The sequence below is a fragment of the Macaca fascicularis genome, chromosome 11, assembly GCF_037993035.2.
Source record: "Macaca fascicularis isolate 582-1 chromosome 11, T2T-MFA8v1.1".
Taxonomy (NCBI): Eukaryota; Metazoa; Chordata; class Mammalia; order Primates; family Cercopithecidae; genus Macaca; species Macaca fascicularis.
In genome coordinates, this window is record NC_088385.1 from 102,192,501 (window position 1) to 102,214,479 (window position 21,979).

Sequence of the window (21,979 nt, forward strand, 5' to 3'; positions counted from 1 at the left end):
GTCAGTGAGCTAAGATTGTGTCACTGCACTACAGCCTGGGTGACAGAGTAAGACTCCATCTCAAAAAAAAAAAAAGTTGTCTATTAATTTAATTATGATCTTTTTTATGTGTGCTTGTTAGCCTGTACATAGCTCAAATTTATAGCTTCAGAACACTATAACAGATGTTTTAAATATCTCATTTTCTACCAACATGAGAAATCCTAGATTTCTAAAACCTAGAGGCAGTTAACATCATCCTAGACTAAAGGCAAAGACAACAAGAAAAAGTAATATAGTATGCTGTTAAAGTAACCTTTTATATAACATAAATATTTTGAACAAGATCAAAGAAACCACCTGATCCACATTTAATCAAAGTTCAAAGAACTGTTTTTCCTCTAAATACATAAGTGGAAAAGACTTTTCAGAGGAATTTTTAAATTCCTCAATCTTATATTTTCTCTATCAGCATCCTTACTGACTCAACACCAATGTAATAACCTTCCACAAATGAAAGGCTTTTTACTGAAAAAAAAAAAAAATTATACAACATATAGCACAGGTAGAGGGAAAAAGACTAAAAGGATATGTGATATCCATCTCTGGATGGTAGAAGATGCAAAGAGACTTTATTTTTTTCATAATCCTTAAATATTTTTATATGTACAAAAGATCACTTCAAAGACAAAAAGTGACCCTTACAAAAATAATACATCACCAGAATATACTTTCTCAAACTGAATGAGTATCTTTTGTGACTGCTACTTGCACTAAAGTCTGCCTCTGACTTTATTTTTTTGAGATAGGGTGTCCTGCTCTGTTGCCCAGGGTGAAGTACAGCAGGCATGATCATAGCTCACTGCAGCCTCGAACTCTTGGGCTCAAGTGATCATCCTGCCTCAGCTTCCTCAGTAGCTGGGATGACCGGCATGTGCCACCATACCCAGCTAATTTTTAAATTTTTCTTTTGTAGAGACAGGGTCTCACTATGTTGACCAGGCAGGTTTCAAACTCCTGGGCTCAAGAGATCCTCCCAACTCAGTGCTGGGATTACAGGCATGAGCCACCATGCCCCGCCCTGCCTCTGCCTTCAAGGGGTTTACAATCTGGTGGAGAAGATAAGGCACAGAGCCATGGTATAATTAAACAACTAAAAGATTCAGTCACAAGACAAAGGGCAAGATCAATACAATTTTTAGGAATTGCAAAGGAGAAAGCTCAGTGGGGGCCTGAGTGACTGGGCATGACATGAAAGAGGAAGACTGTAAGCCCCATCAGGGTAGTGGCTACCACTGTGTTGTCTGCCAGTGTATATGGGTGTCTAGCGCAGGACCAACATATATAAATATTTGTTGGTGGAGTGATTAATGGAGGAGAGATTCTGGTTTTGAAGGACAGCTTTCAGGAGACAGCGAGAAACCTACTATAGCTAGACCAAAGGAAAAGAAGGTTCAAGTAATTCTGGGTTATAAATTGTGGTCTTTATACCAGGAATAAGAGGGTTTTCAACTTTTCTAATAAACAGAATGAAAGTGTATCCTTGGAAGATAAATTAGGGAGTAACTGTACTAGGCTACATGGAGGTGTGGTGTAAGAGGTAGCATGACCACCAGCAAAATATTGCTATAAAATGGCATGAGTTTAGAAGGGCCTGTCCTGGAGCATAACAAAGAAATACAAGGAGCAGAAACTAGAGGTGGAGGAAAATTTGCTGGCAGATTCTACAGGGAGGAAAGAGAAAAGGGGAGGATTTCAGTCCTTTCCATAATTTTGTGACTGGATGACTGAAAGAATGCTTTTAAACATTTATTAATCCATCCGTCCATCCATCCATCCACCCACCCATCCATCCATCCATCCATCCAACACTCATTGCTGCTACTGTATGGAGATTCTCGACCTTATAAAAAAGAGCAACTCTCCCTTTCCCTAACTACACCTTTCAGTTGACTGAGTCCCTGATGTGTTCCAGGATCTATGCCTGACACTGGGATAGGATAATAAAGACGGTCTCTACCCTGAAGAGATGAGAAAGATAAGCAATGGTATAAGTTAAGGCTGCTCTGATAGCAGTGTCTATTTTCTTCCCCTTCTTCCCAGCTTCAAATAGGATCCAGCCTGATAAACTGGCCTTGAGTAGCCAATACAAAAGTAAAATTTCCAAGTTTTTTTTTTTTTTTTCTGAGACAGAATCTTGCTCTGTCACCCAGGCTGGAGTGCAGTGGTGCAATCTCAGCTCACTGCAACCTCCACCTCCCGGGTTCAAGTGATTCTCCTGCCTTAGTCTCCTGAGTGGCTGGGATTACAGGCGCATGCTACCACGCCCAGCTACTTTTTGTATTTTTAGTAGAGAAAGCGTTTCACCATGTTGGCCAGATTGGTCTCCAACTTCTGAGCTCAAGCAATCTGCCCACCTCAGCTTCCCAAAGTGCTGGGATTACAGGCATGAGCCACCGTGCCCAGCCAAAACACACAAATATTTAGGCTTAAATTACATAAATCAATGATTTTGTTATACAACTATATGCATTCTTTTAGATCTGGATTTGAATTGATCTTAAAAAAATACTAACAAGAATGTAGGTATAAGTTTTTTACTACAATGCAGGAAGAGATTGCCTAAATAGAATACCCTATAGAAATCTAAAGTAGGCCGGGCGCGGTGGCTCAAGCCTGTAATCCCAGCACTTTTGGAGGCCGAGACGGGCGGATCACGAGGTCAGGAGATCGAGACCATCCTGGCTAACACCGTGAAACCCCGTCTCTACTAAAAATACAAAAAACTAGCCGGGCGAGGTGGCGGGCGCCTGTAGTCCCAGCTACTCCGGAGGCTGAGGCAGGAGAATGGCGTAAACCCGGGAGGCGGAGCTTGCAGTGAGCTGAGATCCGGCCACTGCACTCCAGCCCGGGCTACAGAGCAAGACTCCGTCTCAAAAAAAAAAAAAAAAAAAAGAAATCTAAAGTAAGTACAGGAAAGAAAAAGCTGCAAGACAATAACATGGTTATTTGAACAGCAGTGATAGACTGCTCTATCTGGGAATTTCCACTGATCTTTTCTAAAAGGATTCCAGAAGAAACCATCTTATCTTATCATCTATGCATTATCTCAGTGGGAGGCACAAACCTACTTAACATTGAATCAGGAGTACTGACTCCTTCCCCTTCTCAGCCTGAAACTTAAAAGTTGCCAGGAGTTGCCTCAAATGAAGTACCACTCCTGTCTGCTCTTGTATATACTGTGCATTTGGAATCAATCCAAACTCCAAAATGGAAATAAAAGTACTTACCTCACAAGGTTGTTGGAGGATTAAATCATTCGAGCTTTATTATCCAAAGTAATTAACATGTTTGAAAGATGCAAATTTAAGACTTAAAATCCAACTTAAAAAAATCTCAGGCTGGGCCCAGTGGCTCAGGCCTGTGATGCCAGCACTTTGCGAGGCTAAGGTGGGATGATCACTTGACCCCAGGAGTTGGAGACCAGCCTGGACAACATGGGGAAACCCTGTTTCTACATGAAATTTATTTAAAAAAAAAATCTCAGGGCCCAGACAGCAGTACTTTCATAGCAACAGTAGACATATCTTGCAAAGTAGACAGTAATCAGAACATTACAAAAATCAGTATTAGAAAAATCAGAAAATTTTAAGTAAAAATAAAAAGCATCAGTTAACAGGATAGATCACTTAAATACAAAAATTAAAAAGCCAATCTTTAGTATTGACCTGCAAGGTTATAGGAATATCCTTAGGATTTTAGGAATATAGGTGCTTCAATTAAGCTGTGTAGGCTTGGGAGAACATTTCACCTTTCTGCTTGTGCCTTTCTTTTTAGGAGAAGATATCATCTCTAATACACCTTAGATCTCCAAAATGTTGTCTCAATGTCGTTCTTTGAACTAAAAACATTTTGGCTAATGAGATTTTTCTTTTTTTTTTTTTTTGAGATGGAGTTTCGCTCTTGTTGGCCAGGCTGGAGTGCAATGGCGTGATATTGGCTCACCACAACCTCTGCCTCTTGGGTTCAAGCAATTCTCTTGCCTCAGCCTCCAGAGTAGCTGGGATTACAGGCATGTGCCACCATGCCTGGCTAATTTTTGCATTTTTAGTAGAGACAGGGTTTCTCCATGTTGGTCAGGCTGGTCTCGAACTCCTGACCTCGGGTGATCGGCCCGCCTCAGCCTCCCAAAGTGCTGGGATTCCAGGCGTGAGACACCACACCTGGCAAGATGTTTTAAACCTAGCTTAAAACCAGTCTAAATTATTTCCTGAACAGCTTCAACATATCCCACACTGACTCAGATATTTTGGAGGCCACTAAATCATAGATATAAGACACGCTCCCTGAGCTCAAGGTTGGAGAACAGAAGCAATCAGAGATGGCTACAAAGTGAATGGACTTCTGACCTGATTTCAGGTCAGGCTTGGAGGAAGGAAAGAATTTTAATCAATGGAAAAAAAGGCACAGGATGAAGAATACAACGTCTATGTTCTTTCTTTAATTTTAGTCTTGATTTTGTGGCCTTGACCAGGCCATTCATCACTTTCCCCCCCTCCCAAATCCACCAGTATTGAGGGCCTACTATATATAAGGTATTGTGCATCAATTAACGAATGGAAAAGCCAAGATGGGCAGATCATCTGTGGTCAGAAGTTTGAGACCAGGCTGGCCAACATGGCAAAACCATGTCTCTACTAAAAATACAAAAATTAGCCAGGTGTGGTGGCAGGTGCCTGTAATCCCAGCTTCTTGGGAGGCTGAGGAAAGAGGATCACTTGAACCTGGGAGGCAGAGGCTGCAGTGAGCTGAAATTGCACCACTGCACTACAGCCTGGGCAACACAGCAAGATTTTGTCTCCAAAAAAATAATAATAATAATTAATTAATTAAAAAATAAATAAATAATGGAAAAGATTTTCCAATCTAAGATTAAATAAGAGGTAGCTCAAACTAAAAATAACTTCAAGCTCACATGATGTTGGTGTTATAGAACAAAATTCTTCCTTTTTTTTTTAAAAGAGATGGAATTCTCACTGTCACCTAGGTTGAAGTACAGTAGCATGACCACAGCTCACTGCAGCCTCGAACTCCTGGGCTCAAGCAATCCTCCCTGTTCAGCCTCCTGAGCTGCTGGGTTACAGGCATAGGCCACTGAACCTGTTAAAACCTATTTTAGTGGCCGGGCGCGGTGGCTCAAGCCTGTAATCCCAGCACTTTGGGAGGCCGAGACGGGCGGATCACGAGGTCAGGAGATTGAGATCATCCTGGTTAACCTGGTGAAACCCGTCTCTACTAAAAAACACAAAAATCTAGCCGGGCGAGGTGGCGGGTGCCTGTAGTCCCAGCTACTCGGGAGGCTGAGGCAGGAGAATGGCGTAAACCCAGGAGGCGGAGCTTGCAGTGAGCTGAGATCTGGCCACTGCACTCCAGCCTGGGTGACAGAGTGAGACTCCGTCTCAAAAAAAAAAAAAAACCTATTTTAGTGAACAGACTTTTAAAAAACCTGCCTTTGTCATTTCACCCTTTCTCAATCAAAAACAAACTAAGCATGAAACCTAAATTTGACACATGTAGACTTTTCACTCCTTAGAACAGTCATAGTGTGTGAAATAAAATAAATAATATGGCTGGGCGCTGTGGCTCATGCTTGTTAATCCCAGCACTTTGGGAGGCCAAGGCAGGTGGATTACGAGGTTGAGAGATCAAGACCATCCTGGCCAACATGTTGAAACCCTGTCTCTACTAAAAATACAAAAAATTAGCTGGGCATGGTGGCATACACCTGTAGTCCCAGCTACTTGGGAAGCTAAGGCAGGAGAATCTCTTGAACCCAGGAAGCGGAGGTTGCAGTGAGCTGAGATTGGGCCACTGCACTCCAGCCTGGCAACAGAGCAAGACTCTGTCTCAAAAAATAAATAAATAAATAAATAAAATGTAAAAATTAATCTGTGCATTAAATTTTCAGATTCTTGCTCCATTCCCCTCCCATTTGAAACCATAGCTGTCTTTTGCCACTGAAAACAGTACTTCATTTGACAGCTGTGGAAAGAGCCTACACCATTCAATAGCTGGTTTATGACAGCACTGAATTTATCTAGCAAAAACACAACATGTGTATCAGTACTTCCCTTTGTCCTGTGTATTCTAAATCTCTGCCAAAAGCAGAAGAAAGTACAGAGGGACAGGATATCCTTAAATTATTCAGTTGGCTTTATGTCATTCCAGAGAGAAATCTAGTGCCTGATTCATAGTTAGAAATTTAAATTAAGGGCCAGTTGTGGTGGCTCATGCCTGTAACCTCCGCACTTTGGGAGGCTGAGGTGGGCAGATCACTTGAGGTCAGGAGTTCGAGACCAGCCTGGCCAACATGGTGAAACCCCATCTCTACTAAAAATACAAAAATTAGCCAGGCATAGTGGCACATGTCTATAATCCCAGCTACTCTGGAGGCTGAGGCAGGAGAATTGCTTGAACCTGGGAGATGGAGGCTGCAGCGAGCCGAGATGGCACCACTGCACTCCAGCCTGTCCTGGGGCTAAAAGGTAGGTCTTCCTCTTGAGCAGTCTGTCACTAGGCAAGCTGTGAAGTGCTGAAACCTTTGCCTAAAGAGAAATGAGGAAATCCTGGTTTTTCAGGATTCGCCTATTACCTCCAATATAGCTCTTGGCTTAAGAGAGCAAAGTAAAGAAGAAAACCAAACACACCATTTATTAAGGAGAGTAACAGAAACCAAGTACCTCCAAATTTACTTATAGAAAATTACAACACATTGACTTTACGGTCGTGGCCACAGTTTTGATGTTCTTGTCCGTCTTGATACAATTTTAAGGCATATTATATACGCATATTAAGTCACTGTACATCCAATACAGTTCAGCAAATATTCCAGAGAACCTAGTAGTAGGTGTTGGGTAACTATGTTTAGTACTGAGACTACACTTGTCTTTTTGTGATACTAAACCACGTAATCTCAATAAACCTGTTATGTCATCTGTGAAGATTAAACTGGTATTTGCAAGGCTATGGTAAGGATTTAAAGAGCCAGTGAATACAAAGGCCTGATTACAGCATGTTCCTTCACTCAAACATAGTGTTTTTGCTTTTTTCTTTCCTTCTTTTTTCCTTACTAAACAGACATAGTTCTACAATCTTGAAGCTTACAGTCTAGTAGAAGATAGACTATTATCATGATAAGGAAATAACCATCAGGATAAGAATACTATTACTAATAACAGTAGAAGCTAATACTTAGTAGAACTTGTTTTTTGTTTTTTTTTTTTTGAGACAGAGCCTCGTTCTTTCGCCCAGGCTGGAGTGCAGTGGTGCGATCTCGGCTCACTGCAACCTCTGCCTCCCGGGTTCAAGCGAGTCTCTGCCTCAGCCTCCCGAGCAGCTGGGATTACAGGTGCCCTCTACTACCGGCTAATTTTTGTATTTTTAGTAGAGATGGGGTTTCAGCATCTTGGCCGTGCTGGTCTCGAATGCCTGACCTTGTGATCCGCCCACCTCAGCCTCCCAAAGTGCTGGGATTACAGGCGTGAGTCACCCCGCCCAGCCTAGAACTTGTTATAATTAAAGCATTATTCCTGCTTTTTTTAGACAGCGGTCTCACTATGTTGCCCAGGATAGTCTCAAACTCCTGGGCTCAAAGATCCTCCCACCTCAGCCTCTCCAGTAGCTGGGACTACAGGCGTGTCCACTGCACCAGCTATAGTACTATTCTAAGCACTGTCCACATTTAGCTCATTAATCAAACCTTATAACGACCTTCTGAGGCAAGTAACTAGGGCTATGATAGTGCTATATAAATATGTGGGAGTGACCCTCTAAACTCCATTCTTGAGTAATTGGGGAAAGTACCTTCTTTTTTTTTTTTTGAGACAGAATCTTGCTCTGTCGCCCGCCCAGGCTGGAGTGCAATGGCACAATCTCAGCTCACTGCAAACTCTGCCTCTCGTTTTCAAGAGATTCTCCTGCCTCAGCCTCCTGAGTAGCTGGGATTACAGGTGTGCGCCTCCACACCCAGGTAATTTTTGAATTTTTATTAGAGACAGGGTTTCACCATGTTGGTCAGCCTGGTCTCGAACTCCAGACCTCGTGATCTGCCAGCCTCAGCCTCCCAAAGTGCTGGGATTACAGGCATGAGCCACTGCACCTAGCAAAAGTACCTTCTTGGAATTAATATTAGACAGGTAAAATGATGCAGGGATATGGGCTTGGGATGGTCAAAGATGTTCTGAATAAAAAATAGCTACATATATGAATGCCCTGGGGTGAAAATGCACACATGGATGGATGATCAAAGAACCGAAAGCTGTTCAGTTCAGGCAACTGTATATGTGAGGTACATAAGCAATCTACAAATCCACATATTAGGCAACATGGTGACTGGGGTGATACACAAAAAGAGGCACTCTTAGGAAAGGCAGAGTTTCATAAAGGCAAGAAGAGTTGGACGATGGATAAACCAACTGGGTGGTTGGCAAAATGCTGGAGAAGCCCACCTGTCAGCAACAGTCTGTACTGGGGGATCCTCTGAACCGGCTTCAGCAGATAGTGCTTGAGGGCCAGATTAGCACAGCGAGGGCTCATCTGAAAGGAGAAGGCATCCAAAATAAACACAGTGTTTTCTAAGAAGCAAGGGACCCGGATTCAAGTGCTCAGGAAACCAAACTTTAAACATCAAGCAACTCTGGAAGGAGATTAGGAGAGAGGCTCTCTTTTAAGGTACAGCTGTTAGACACACTGAGAGTGAACCCCAGCCAGACTGACCACCAACCTCCACCCTTTCCTGTAGGCAGTCCCTGAAATCACTTGCTCCTAGGAAAACTTGTTAACAACCCTCACAAAGAGCGTGGTAGCCACAGTCTGGGTCCTAGGCTAGTTAGAGCCCACCCTACCCAGCAGCTCCCACTTGTATTGATAAATACAAACAAATCCCAATGGACCAAGGAAATGCATGGCCCCCAAAATATGGCAGCAGAAATACAACTGCCAGGAATTGGATTCTAATAATAATCAGAGCCTTGTGGTCAATATAGTCAAAATAATGGTGGTGGCGGGGAGAACTGTAGAAAGTAAAGATAACCTGAAAAGTGGCCTTGCTAAGTATCCCTTCTTTAAGAAGTCTGAAGAATGTAAAAGTCTTTTGCAGATGAATGGCCTTATAAAAAGATAGCCCCCAAATCACAGCGTTTATAGGAACATCGATTGTGGAACCCCATTTTGGCTTGAATACAAAGACATTTGGTTATCCCTTGAAACCTCTCTTTCTTAGTATGTACAGGAGACATCTATCTCTGCCCATTCCTGAGCCTCACCCTCATTCTCCAACCTAAGAGTTTACTGTAAGGTGGCATCAAAAAGGCCAAGTGAAAATGTCCCTGCATCCTAAGAACTACAAAACAATGTCATGCTTCTAACATAGCGCAAGTTGGTGGATAAGTTTTGTCAGATTTGCTCAGACTTTTATAATTTTCTAAATATGGGCCGGGCGCGGTGGCTCAAGCCTGTAATCCCAGCACTTTGGGAGGCCGAGACGGGCGGATCACGAGGTCAGGAGATCAAGACCATCCTGGCTAACACGGTGAAACCCCGTCTCTACTAAAAAATACAAAAAAAAACTAGCCGGGCGAGGTGGCGGGTGCCTGTAGTCCCAGCTACTCGGGAGGCTGAGGCAGGAGAATGGCGTGAACCCGGGAGGCGGAGCTTGCAGTGAGCTGAGATCCGGCCACTGCACCCCAGCCTGGGCGACAGAGCGAGACTCTGTCTCAAAAAAAAAAAAAAAAAAAATTTCTAAATATGTACCACCACTGTCTGGTACACAGAGTGATTACAAAATTATAATGATAATTCATGTTAAGAAAATATCTTTCCTTCAAGCATCATTAACCCAGATGGCTAATTCTCCCGGCCTTATGGTTCCCTGTTTTCTTTTGTTAACAAGGTAACACAACAACTCACTGGACTCTTACCAAAACCTGGGTCAATCATCACTTGCCACAATTACATCACACTTTGTTTTTTGATAGCACAAAGACAACAGAGGAGAGGAAAAGAAGAAAAAATTACAGATGACTTTAAAGTTTAATTATTTGTCTACTGCACAAATCAGAAATCAGCAATACCATAATTTTTTAAAACTTTTCATTTCAGCCGGGTGAGGTGGTTTTGTAGTTCCAGTACTTTGAGAGGCCAAGGTGGGTGGATCATGAGATCAAGAGTTCGAGACCAGCCTGGCCAACACAGTGAAACCCTGTCTCTACTAAAAATACAAAAATTAGCTGGGCATGGTGGCACACGCCTGAAACCCCAGTAACTTGGGAGGTTGAGGCAGGAAAATCGCTTGAACCTGGGAGGCAGAGGTTGCAGTGAGCCAAGATCACGCCACTGCACTCCAGCCTGGGTGACAGAGGTGGACTCCATCCCAAAACAAAAACAAAAACAAACAAACAAAAAAAACCCGTTTTATTTCTAGTCTTGTGTGACTGGAATTCACTGATCTTTTAACCTTCAAAACAGAGAAAAAAGTATTAAAATACAGTACTCAAATTTTACTCCAAATTGGTGGAGGGGACTTGTGATTTTATCTCTAATTAAATCAGGGTTCCACACTCTCAGCTCTGAGTCAAAAGTCAAAGCTTTGGCTGACACATACTCTAAACAGGTTATTACTTTCTCTTAACTTTGGCACCAAAGCCATGTTATTTATTTATCTAAAGGGAAACATAAATTCTATTTCCCATCCATCACTGTAAGTTAGTTGTTAGGATAAAAGAGTAAGTTAAATTAAAAGTTAAGAAATGTTCCTTAATCAAGTCCATTGAGTCAGAAAGCAGAATGGTGGTTGCCAAGGGCTGGGAGGGAAGAGAGAATGGAGAGTTAATGTTTAATGCCTATAGAGTTTTCAGTTTTGCAAGATGAAAAGAGTTCTGGAGATCTGGTTGCACAAGAATGTCAAAGTACTTGACGTTACTGAACTATATATTTGAAAATTGTTAAAATGGTAAGTTTGTGTTATATGTATTTTACCACAGTTAAAAAAGTCCCATCAAAATATTCTTTCTGGCTAGGCACTGTGGCTCATGCCTGTAATCCCAACACACTTTGGGAGGCTGAGGAGGGTGGATCACCTGAGGTCAGGAATTCGAGACTAGCCTGGCCAATGTGGCGAAACCCCATCTCTACTAAAAATACAAAAAATTAGCCAGGTGTGGTGGCACGTGCTTGCAATCCCAGCTACTCGGGAAGCTGAGGCAGGAGAATCGCTTGAACCCAGGAGATGGAGGTTGCAGTGAGCCATTGTACGCGCCATTGTACTCCAGCCTGGCCAACAGAGCAAGACTCTGTCTCAAAAAAAAAAAAAAAAAAAAATTATTTCCAAGTCAAAATATTCCCATGTGCAATAATAGATTTTCAAAATTAAGCCACGTACATTGCTTGAGTTCCCACCATTTAAATTGTTCAATTCCATCTTTGATTTTGAAGGGATTACTTTTTAACGTTTTTTTGTTTGCAAGCTTTGTTTTCATGACTGCAACTTATTATTAAAGTTTCAACAACAAAAAGAGAAGTGTTCAACATTAGATGGTAGCAAATACCTCAAATTCTCTAACAACAGCAGCAAAACCTGGATTTTTCTTGCACTGTTCGTCCAGCAAGGCTATATTCTTATCAAATTCTTTGATGTATGTGGAATACATTTTTAGATATGGTCCCTTTTTTACAAAGATATCAGCAATTCTTTGTTGTTCAGTCCTATGGACAGAGAACAGATACACAAAAAATATAAAGAGAGTGATTAACATATCTAATGATAAGCAGAGTCCACATCTAAGCCATCAACTTATCTTTTTTTCTTTTCTTGGAAAACATACCTCAAAATGCCTACTTTTCACCATTTCCACTGCCACCATCACATCTTTCCTGGACTCTCACTGGTTTCCCTGCTTCCATTCTTGCCCTCTCCAAACCATTCTTCAGCACAAGGAGAGAGTCTTAAAAAAATGTTTGTCAGGGCTGGGCGCAGTGGCTCACACCTGTAATCCCAGCACGCTGGGAGCCAAGGCAGGCAGATCACCTGAGGTCAGGAGTTCGAGACCAGCCTGACCAACATGGAGAAACCCAGTCTCTACCAAAAATACAAAATTAGCTGGGCATGGTGGTGCGTGTCGGTAATCCCAGGTATCTGGGAGCTGAGGCAGGAGAATCGTTTGAACCCAGGAGGGGGAGGTTGAAGTGAGCCGAGATAGCGCCACTGCACTCCAGCTTGGGCAACAGAGTGAGATTCCGTCTCAAAAATAAATAAATAAATAAATAACTACTTGGTTGGGCGCGGTGGCTCATGCTTGTAATCCCAGCACTTTGGGAGGCTGAGATAGGCAGATCACTTGCGATCAGGAGTTTTAGACCAGCCTGGCCAACATGGTGAAACCGTGTCTCTACTAAAAATATAAAAATTAGCTGGGCGTGGTGGCAGGCGCCTGTAATCCTAGGTACTCGGGAGGCTGAGGCAGGAGAATCGCTTGAATCTGGTAGATGGAGGTTGCACTGAGCTGAGACTGCGCCACTGCACTCCAGCCTGGGAGACAGAGTGAGACTCTGCGTCAAAAAAAAAAAAAAAAAAAGAAAAGAAAAAGAAGAAAAACTCCTTACCTGGCACACAAAGGCCTGCCCTTTCTGACCTGTCACACTTCTCTTCCTCTTCCCCATTTATCTCCCACCACACTGGCCTTATCTTCTTTGGAGACATGGAATTAATTGCCACTATGCAGACTTCCACTAATGGTTCCACATGCCTGGAAATATAGAACCCTGGCTGGCTCCTCCTTTTCTTTCAGATGTCACTGTAATGAATATACCACCTTCACAGAGGGCTTTCCTTGACCACCCAAGCTTCATTCGCTACCACAGCATCCTGTTTCAGGTCTCTGCAACTCAGAAACTGCTTCTTGTCTATTTATCTGGTCCTTCCCCTATTAAATGTCTGCTCCATGAAAGCAGGATGTCTGTTTTGTGCACTGTGATATCCTCTGCATACTGAGAGCACAGACTAGCACATAGTAGATATGCAAACATTCTTGAATGTGAAAATAAAATATTTCATCAATTGTTGTTAAAAGTCAATGGAAAAACGTTATTTCAGAAAGTCAACTAACACCAAAGAATATGTATTGACTTGAAGCCTAAGAGAAAAATATTTTAATAAATAGAAAATGAGGCTGGGTGCAGGGGCTCATGCCTGTAACCCTAGCACTTTGGGAGGCTGAGGCAAGGGGATCACTTGAGCCCAGGAGCACAAGATCAGCCAGAGAAACACAGAGCAACCTGTCTCTACAAAAAATCTAAAAAATTAGCCAGGCATGGTGGCACATGCCTGCAGTCCTAGCTACCTGGGTGGCTGAGGTAGAAGAATCACTTAAGCCCAACGAAGTCAAGGCTGCAGTGAGCTGTGGTCACACCACTGAACCCTGGCCTGGGCAAGAGAGTGAAACTCTGTCTCAAAAAAAAAAAAAAAAAAAAAAAAAGATCGGAAGCAAATAAGCCCCATTTTTTGTGGGTTTTTTTTTTTTTTTTTTAATTTAAAACAAGAAAAAAAAAAGATGTATTTTTTAGTAGAGACAAGGTTTCACCACGTTGGCCATGCTAGTCTCCAACTCCTGACCTCAGCTTATCTGCCTGCCTTGGCCTCCCAAAATGCTGGGATTAAAGGCGTGAGCCACAGCGCCTGGCAAATTATATTTTATTTCTATCATGACATTTTTTTTTTTTTAAAGGAGTCTCGCTCTGTCGCCCACAATGGAGTGCAGTGGCACAATCTTGGCTCACTGCAGCCTCCGCCTCCCAGTTCGGCCTCCCAAGTAGTTGGGATTACAGGCATCTGCCACCATGTCTGGCTAATTTTTATAAGTTTAGTAGAGATGAGGTTTTGCCATATTGGCCAGGCTGGTCTCGAGCTCCTGGACCTCAAGTGATCCACCTGCCTCAGCCTCCCAAAGTGCTAGGATTACAGGCGTGAGTCACCACGCTCGGCCTATCATGACCTTTAAAGACTACATTTTAGTCAATCCTCAGTCCTTAATTGTGTGTTATTTTATACTTAGGCTACAGCTAAGTATAAATTGCTTATGTGCCATATTTACCCAACATATAGAGGCAAGATATTTCCAAAACAAGCAGAGGTACTTTTCTGGTTTATATATAAAGAAAGCTTAGAGAAATTTTTATCGTGAAAGTAGGTGACACTATTGTCTTGTTCTAATCATGTTGTGCTCCCCATGGTCTTCAACAATAAATTCAATCCTCCTAGACCAATCTTTCTACATTATTTCCACAGAAGTCACCAAAGCCTCTGCATACTTATTTTCTTCAGCCTAGTGGAAGTGGCTCCCAATACTAACCTTTTGGTATTCTTTTCCTATTCTGAAATCTACAGCTTCTACAAGGATGTCATACATATATAAATTTGCCTTTCTTTGGGAGGCCAAGGCGGATCACCTGAGGTCAGGAGTTAGAGACCAGCCTGACCAATATGATAAAACCCCGTCTCTACTAAAAATACAAAACTTAGCTGGGCATGGTGGCATGCGCCTGTAATCCCAGCTACTCAGGAGGCTGAGACAGAAGAATCATTTCAACCCGGGAGGCAGAGGTTGCAGTGAGCTGAGATCGCGCCATTGCACTCCAGCCTGGGCAACAAGAGTGAAACTCCATCTCAAAAGAAAAAAAATTGCCTTTCCAAAACAACCATCCTATTATTTCAGTGAATGGCCTCTTTTTCAAAACTGGAAAGGGAGTTTCATGACCTGCAGCTCCAGAAGGTAAATAAAACATTTAGAAACTATTCCAATGTGAATACAGCATCTATCCACACTTAATCTCAAAAACCTTGATTGCCCAAGTTCACCTACAGAAATATAAATTGGCTGCATGTTGCTTCTGAGGCAGCATTACCAAAGATTTGTTCAAAATAATAGTATTGAGCTTGGTGTGCCAAGGTTGTGAATTTTGGGCCACTGAAAATAATCAATCTGGTCAGGTACGGTGGCTCACATCTGTAATCCCAGCACTAGAGGCTGAGGCAGGCAGATCACCTGAGGTCAGGAGTTCAAGACCAGCCTGGCCAACATGGTGAAACCTCATCTCTACTAAAAATACAAAAAATTAGAAAGGCGTGGTGGCACATGCCTGTAATCCCAGCTACTCAGGAGGCTGAGGCAGGAAAAATGCTGGAACCTGGGAGGCAGAGGTTACAGTGAGCCGGGATTGTGCCACTGCACTCCAGCCTGGGCGACAGAGTGAGAATCTATCTCAAAAACAAAACAAAACACAACAAAATCAATCTATGGGTAACTGCAAAGACAATATATTGAAGCAACTCAATGTAATGAACAATACATCTCTGTCACATGTGGGGCCCTTACGGCTTCATCTAAAATTGGAAACACTAGGAAAATCTGAAAACAGTCCATTTTTACCAGTGCAACATTCTTTCCTCCAGTTCCTTCAGGAGATCCCGGTTGAGCTCATACAGCTGAGGCAAGTAGTATAGGATCTGATTTAGAATCCGGTCCTCAATCACTGGTTTCCCAAGTTGCCTGGAAGCATGAGCTACTGCATCCCGGAAATCCTATTACAGTCCAGAGCAGGAAAAACAATACATACACATATAACTTGATAACAAGCTTTTATCCCCAGTCCCCCTTTTTCCTAAAATGAGACGGATTGCACAGCTGTATTTCCCATGCAGAATTACAAATCGAAAGTACCCCCTTCCTCCTACCCCACTCACCTAGATAGGAAATTAAAAATAAAAAATCGTGGCTGAGACGATTCTTTGATATTCAAACATACCAAATCATTTTTATCTTAAACCTTTTAGTTTGATCTCTAAACTTAGCAATTATACTAAGCAGATGTCTGGAAATTGTAACAAAATTCTAAATAGTCTTTAGAATTATTCCAATACCATCAATATAAACACAATCCATTTATTTTAAAAGTCCCCAGGAGACCTTAGCTAATTTTATTCTGGATTTAAGAGTCCCACTGTCCACTTTCGGTTATCATTTCCCCACAGCTGGCGCATCCTAGGTGAGACATGTGGAGAGAGGCATGTGTTGTGGGTCTCCCTCTGTCGTCCAGGATGGAGCGCAGTGGCCCAATCTCAGCTCATGGCAACTTCCCGAGTAGCTGGGACTATAGGCATGTGCCACCATGCCAGGCTCATTTTTGTATTTTTCGTAGAGACGAGGTTTTACCATGTTGCTCAGACTGGCTTGAACTCCTGAGCTCAAGCAATCTTCCCACTAGGGCCTCTCAAAGTGCTGTGATTATAGGCATGAGCAACCGTGATTGGCAGGCACATGCTTGATAATCAGAATCCTGGATCCAAGCCCTTGTTCCTTATTTACTGTGTTTCCTCGGGCCAGACTGATTTTCCTCATCTGCTAAGTAAGTATAATAGTTATGAGACTTTAATTAGATATTGCACATAAAACTTCTTTTGCAATGCATTTGGCATATAGAATTAATGAAACATTTTAACTCTGGACCTGAAATTCTCCCCTCCCGCTTGCCAACCTCTCAATAAATTCGCCAGGGTTTACACTTTTCACAAATAAGTGGCCAGGCGCAGTGGCTCACGCCTGTAATCCCAGCAGCCATCCTGGCTAACACAGTGAAACCCCGTCTCTACCAAAAATACAAAAAATCAGCCAGGTGTGGCAGCGTGCACCTGTGGTCCCACCTACTCAGGAGGCTGAGGCAGGTGAATGGCGTGAACCCGGGAGGCGGAGCTTGCAGTGAGCTGAGATCGCACCACTGCACTCCAGCCTGGGCCACAGAGCGAGACTCTGTCTCAAAAAAAAATTAAAAAAAAAGAATCTTTCTCTTCACATATTATTTTTCATTTACTGTTCTCTAGACTATCTGTACCATGTTTTAATATATGTCAATATCACCACACCCTATTACTCCAGAGGACTTGGAAAGGGTGGGGTAGGAGATAAGTATTTGCCTATATTTCATTGTCCCCTAAGGGTGGGCCTCAAGACATAAGTAAAACAGAGTGAAATCTGTTCCACAGTCCTTGAGAATTCAAAAACAAAGATTTTTTTCCGTTTTAGAAATAGCAGTTTTAATTAAAATCTGAAAGGAAAGTTTGGGTAAATGACTAATAGACCTTATCTTCCCTTACCTTTATTTCCAACTGCTTTCCCTTTAGGAATTTACCGGCAAATGAAATCAACCAAAAAAGATACTGTTCCTTCCACTGATTTTTTCAACACCTGCCCCTAAAATATGTATATTAACCATGATTTTTTTTTTTTTTTTTTTAACTCTGGACAGCCAAAAACCTCACAGATAACTTAAAGTATGTGAAAGGATTCTTTTTCTAAAGGATGGCTATTTTGAAGAAGTCCAATCCTCTTATGCTTAATCAATGCTAAAAATCCCTTCACTTAGGACTCAGTACCTGGGACTAAGTTTATTGATCCAACAGTCACATTAGCCCAAAGAAGCCAACTACTCATACCAGTAACTAAAGGATTAACTTGTATACCTAATTAGTATCATATAAAATAAGAGTATTTAGTTCTCATATTATAAGCTCTAATCCAGAAAATCACTCAGAACATCTCCAGAAACCAAATGGATATCAGCCAAATTTCACCTCCCAACAGCTTGCTTCAATCAGCACTCACATGTACTATGATAAAATAAAGCCACTTAACACTTTTGAAAATCATTAGGCTATCTGCTATCAGGCAGGGCTATAGAATACATTTATTTACGCATCATGAATAATGTATTCAAAGCAGAATAGTTAAACATCCTCTCTGGTTATCTTTTTTGCTTTTGTTTTGACCAGTTTAGTGACTGATATAATTTGGATGCAAGAGTTCCTTGCTCAGCAAAGCAATAAGCACCACTCTTTCTTCTGGTAGAGTAAGTGATGACTATATTTGTCTCCTGGCAGCAGGATAACTTCTGTTTCCCAGTTGGAAGGTATTTCCTCTGCCATGACAGTGACAGTGATGTTAGCTGCTAAGTAACTTAAGGACCTGGTTTGACACAGCTTTTGCCAGACCCTGCATTCCACATGTCTGCCACCATTGCCAAAAAGGGAACTTGTTTATTTAAGACACATTTAACAGAGACCAGCCAAATACAAACTGAACTGACCAGTGAGATGGCTGCCTCTAAATGGACGCCCCTGTCACACACCAGGCAAAACTCTGCTTTTCCCAGTACTACTGGATGTTTTTAGGCAGCTCGGAATGGACTGATGGCCCATGATGTCTTCTTTTAAATTATAAGTAGTATGTCAGAATAAAATAGAAATTTAATAATTAAAATAGAAGTACACTTAATAAAGACTATAAGAATTTCGAGACTATATAGCCATGAAACCCAGAGAGTTACTTTTTTTTTTTTTGAGAGAGTTTCACTCTGGTTGCCCAGGCTGGAGTGCAATGGCATGATCTCAGCTCACTACAACCTCCGCCTCCCAGGTTCAAACGATTCTCCTGCCTGCATAGCTGGGATTACAAACATGTGCTACCACGCCCAGCTAATTTTGTATTTTTAGTAGAGATGGGGTTTCTCCATGTTGGTCAGGCTGGTCTCGAACTCCCGACCTCAGGTGATTTGCCTGCCTCGGCCTTCCGAAGTGCTGGGATTATAGGCGTAAGCCTCGGCGCCCGGCTTACTTTCTTTTTTTGAGAAAGAGTTTTGCTCTTGTTGCCCAGGCTGGAGTGCAGTGGTGCAATCTCAGCTCACTGCAACCTCTATCTCCCGGGATCAAGTGATTCTCCTGCCTCAGCCTCCCAAGTAGCTGGGATTACAGGCGCTCGCCACCACGCCTGGCTAATTTTTGTATTTTGGTACAGATGGAGATTTCACTATGTTGGCCAGGCTGGTCTCAAACTCCTGACCTCAGGTGATCTATCTGCCTCAGCCTCCGAAAGTGCTGGGATTACAAGCGTGAGCCACCACGCCCGGCCTTTTTTTTTTTTTTTTTTTGAGACAGAGTCTCATTCTGTTGTCCAGGCTAGAGTGCAGTGGCGAGAACTCAGCTCACTGCAACCTCCGACTCCCAGGTTCAACCATTCTCTTGCCTCATCTCCTGAGTAGCTGGGATTATAGTTGTGTGCCACCACGTTTGGCTAACTTTTTGTATTTGTAGTAGAGATGGGGTTTCACTATGTTAAACAGACTGGTTTTGAACTCCTGGCCTCAAGTGATCTGCCTGTCTCAGCCTCCCAAACTGCTGGGATTACAGGCGTGAGCCATCGTGCCCAGCCAGAGAATTACATATTCTAAGTAAGCACTTGACAAAGATTCTGTACTAGTCAGGTTCCTGAATCTTTTCTTAGGCCCATCTGTGCACTTTCTTGCAAAATCCAGTTTTAGCAAGAACCTCCCACCCTTGATATTGTTCGGGTTCTTCATCCTCTACCATTGCCCAGGTGATGTATGATCATCCTGGCTGGTCCGTCTTCTGCAAGAATCCCATTAAGTTGGTTTAGCCAGAATCTCCCTTCCTCCTGAAGTTTCTTCTTAGTAATTTTCCATCCACTAACTCCCACTTTGCTCCTCCTTGGCTATAAATTCCCACTTGCCCATAATATATTTGGAGTTGAGCCCAATCTTTCTCCACTACCGCAAAATCCCATTGCAGTGGTCCCTATGACTATTGTTTTTTGTTCTTGAGATGGCGTCTTGCTCTGTTGCCCAGGCTGGAGTGTGGTACGATCTCGGCTCACTACAACCTCCGTCTCTTGGGTTCAAGCAATGCTCCTGCCTCAGCCTCCCGAGTAGCTGGGATTACAGACATATACCACCATGCCCAGCTAATTTTTGTATTTTCAGTGTATTTCAGTGTATTTCAGAGACGGGGTTTCATCATGTTGGCCAGACTGGTCTTGAACTCCTGACCTCAAGTGAACTGCCCACCTCGGCCTCCCAAAGTGCTGGGATTACAGGCATCAGCCCCTGCTCCAGGCCCCCTAAGCCTATTGTGATAGTCCTGAATAAAGCCTGCCGTACTGTGCTTTTGCTTCGACAAGTGTCATCGAATAATTGGGTTCCACTCCCAGTTATGGCCTCCATAACCACATGCAGCAGCCCTGGCCCCAGTCTCATTCCCTCACCTCTTGGGCCACCATTTCCTGACAGCTGTGTGCTACGGCCCCACTGCCAGATGTAACTAATTCACACAGGAACCACTAGCAGAATCTTGAACTTCTCAGCTCTTCATGAACCTCAACCACTGCCAAAACTGGTGCCACTGGGAGGAGGTGACATCTTTTTTTAATAAAAGGATGATTACAACATATGTCTGGTTATTTTTCTAAATGTTAACAACCAGGATAATTTGGGAAAGTGTGATGACACTTAAAAGCCAGAGGCAAAGCTATTTTGAGGTAGAAGAATCTAAATTCACCAAAACCTCCTTGACGAAATCAGTGAGGATGCAAGACAGCAGGATTAGCCCTTCAAAAGTTAGATCCAGAGTTTAATTTTTCACACTGGAAAAGCCAGGTAAAAAAAAATATTAAAGTAGTGGGAGGAGGAGTTAAGAGTGTGAAAATGTTAGTTAGCTGTAGAGTTTGCTGGCATCAAGTACCTAGACTTCATCCTTACAACAAAACCTACCAAATATTCTGCATGCAAAATTGAACCACCTACACTGTAGTTTCTGGTCATAAAAAGCAAACGCTTGTTTAATGTGGAATTTGTAGAACTAGAAATGGGCCTCTGAATTATGAAGCATATGATAATATTATTCTTACTAATTCCCCAAAACCTACAAATAAGAATCAGATCAACTTTAAGTTGATCTTTAATTCTTTTGAGATATTAACATATCAGCCTTGCCAGCTTGAATCACTTAGGGAAGACCTCAGCAAAAAATCAATGCAAATAAAATCAAGTACGAGCATCTGAGGCAATGAAGCACAAAACAGATGGCCTTGTTCATGGGGTCAGGCTTTATATCTCCAGCACCAACAAGAGGTATGTGACTTAATTACCAGCTGTCCTGACCCAGCTGCCTGACCTCAGGGCATTACTGCACTACTACCATGACACAGTGAATTACAAAGACCAAAGGAACATATGGACAGACATGGAGCTCTACAAGGTTCCCTGTCCTCATGAAGGACACCAGGAATCACTTCACTTTAAGCAAAAGCAAAGCAGCTGTGGGGGTCAAAGAGCTATGATAAATATGCAGAAATGAGTGTGAAACTATGAAGTAAAAGTAGACGTGGGAAAGTCCCCACAGTAACCATTTGACTTTGTTTTTAAAATGAAAATATTTTCCCAATGAAATTATTCTTCACTCTCTATATGTAGACCCGGTGATACGGTATGTAATCATCAGTGGTGCATAATCAATGCAAAACTGTAGAAAACATAACTGAAAGCAATCTTTTATGTCTAGTTTCCAATCTCCTTTAATAACACTAACAAGTAATCATCATAGTATCTCTAAGTGACCAAGATCTAGCTTCATTTTCATCTTTAGAAGATGAAAAACAAGTTTCTCTGGTTTCCAGGGCGACTAAAAGAATTCTGAAAGCAAGCTAATATATCCAAAGATACACTATATTCTATACAGCATGGTAGAGATTTCAAATAATAATTTTCAATCAGTTACTAAAGAACAACTGAGTACAAGGGGTCAGACAGACCAGACTTCAAAGTCTAGTTTTGCTATTAAATAGTGGGTTATTTTTGACAATTAGCTTACTTTCTTCATCGAAAAAAATAGGAATAACATCTACTTGATAGGGTTGTTATGAGGGTTAAAACAGATAATTGATGTAACATAGCATGCTGCAAGGAACATAGAGAGCACTCAACAGAACACCATTTATTTAACTAAAGGAGATTTGGTTAAGTTAAATGATCAGATGAACATCATTTAAGATCCATGAGTCACCTTCCCTCCCTTTCTCCACAAGTCCCTGAAGGCTTGGAACAAGAA

The 21,979-nt window shown here is 42.2% G+C and overlaps 1 protein-coding gene across 7 annotated transcripts in view; it reads right to left on the reverse strand.

Annotated features, from left to right (window-relative positions):
- The window catches only part of FGD6 (FYVE, RhoGEF and PH domain containing 6), a 132,282-nt gene that overhangs the window by 47,119 nt on the left and 63,184 nt on the right, over window positions 1–21,979 (reverse strand). For all 7 annotated transcript variants that reach the window (XR_001483577.4, XR_012420495.1, XM_074007525.1 and 4 more), the window contains 3 exons: window positions 15,459–15,610; window positions 11,583–11,739; window positions 8,487–8,574 (listed from right to left, as the gene is read on the reverse strand). Coding sequence is in view for 5 of the 7 variants with exons in the window: in XM_074007525.1 (XP_073863626.1) it covers window positions 8,487–8,574; window positions 11,583–11,739; window positions 15,459–15,610 (397 nt within the window). In the remaining 2 variants the exon portion in view is untranslated. The remainder of the gene's footprint in view (window positions 1–8,486; window positions 8,575–11,582; window positions 11,740–15,458; window positions 15,611–21,979) is intronic.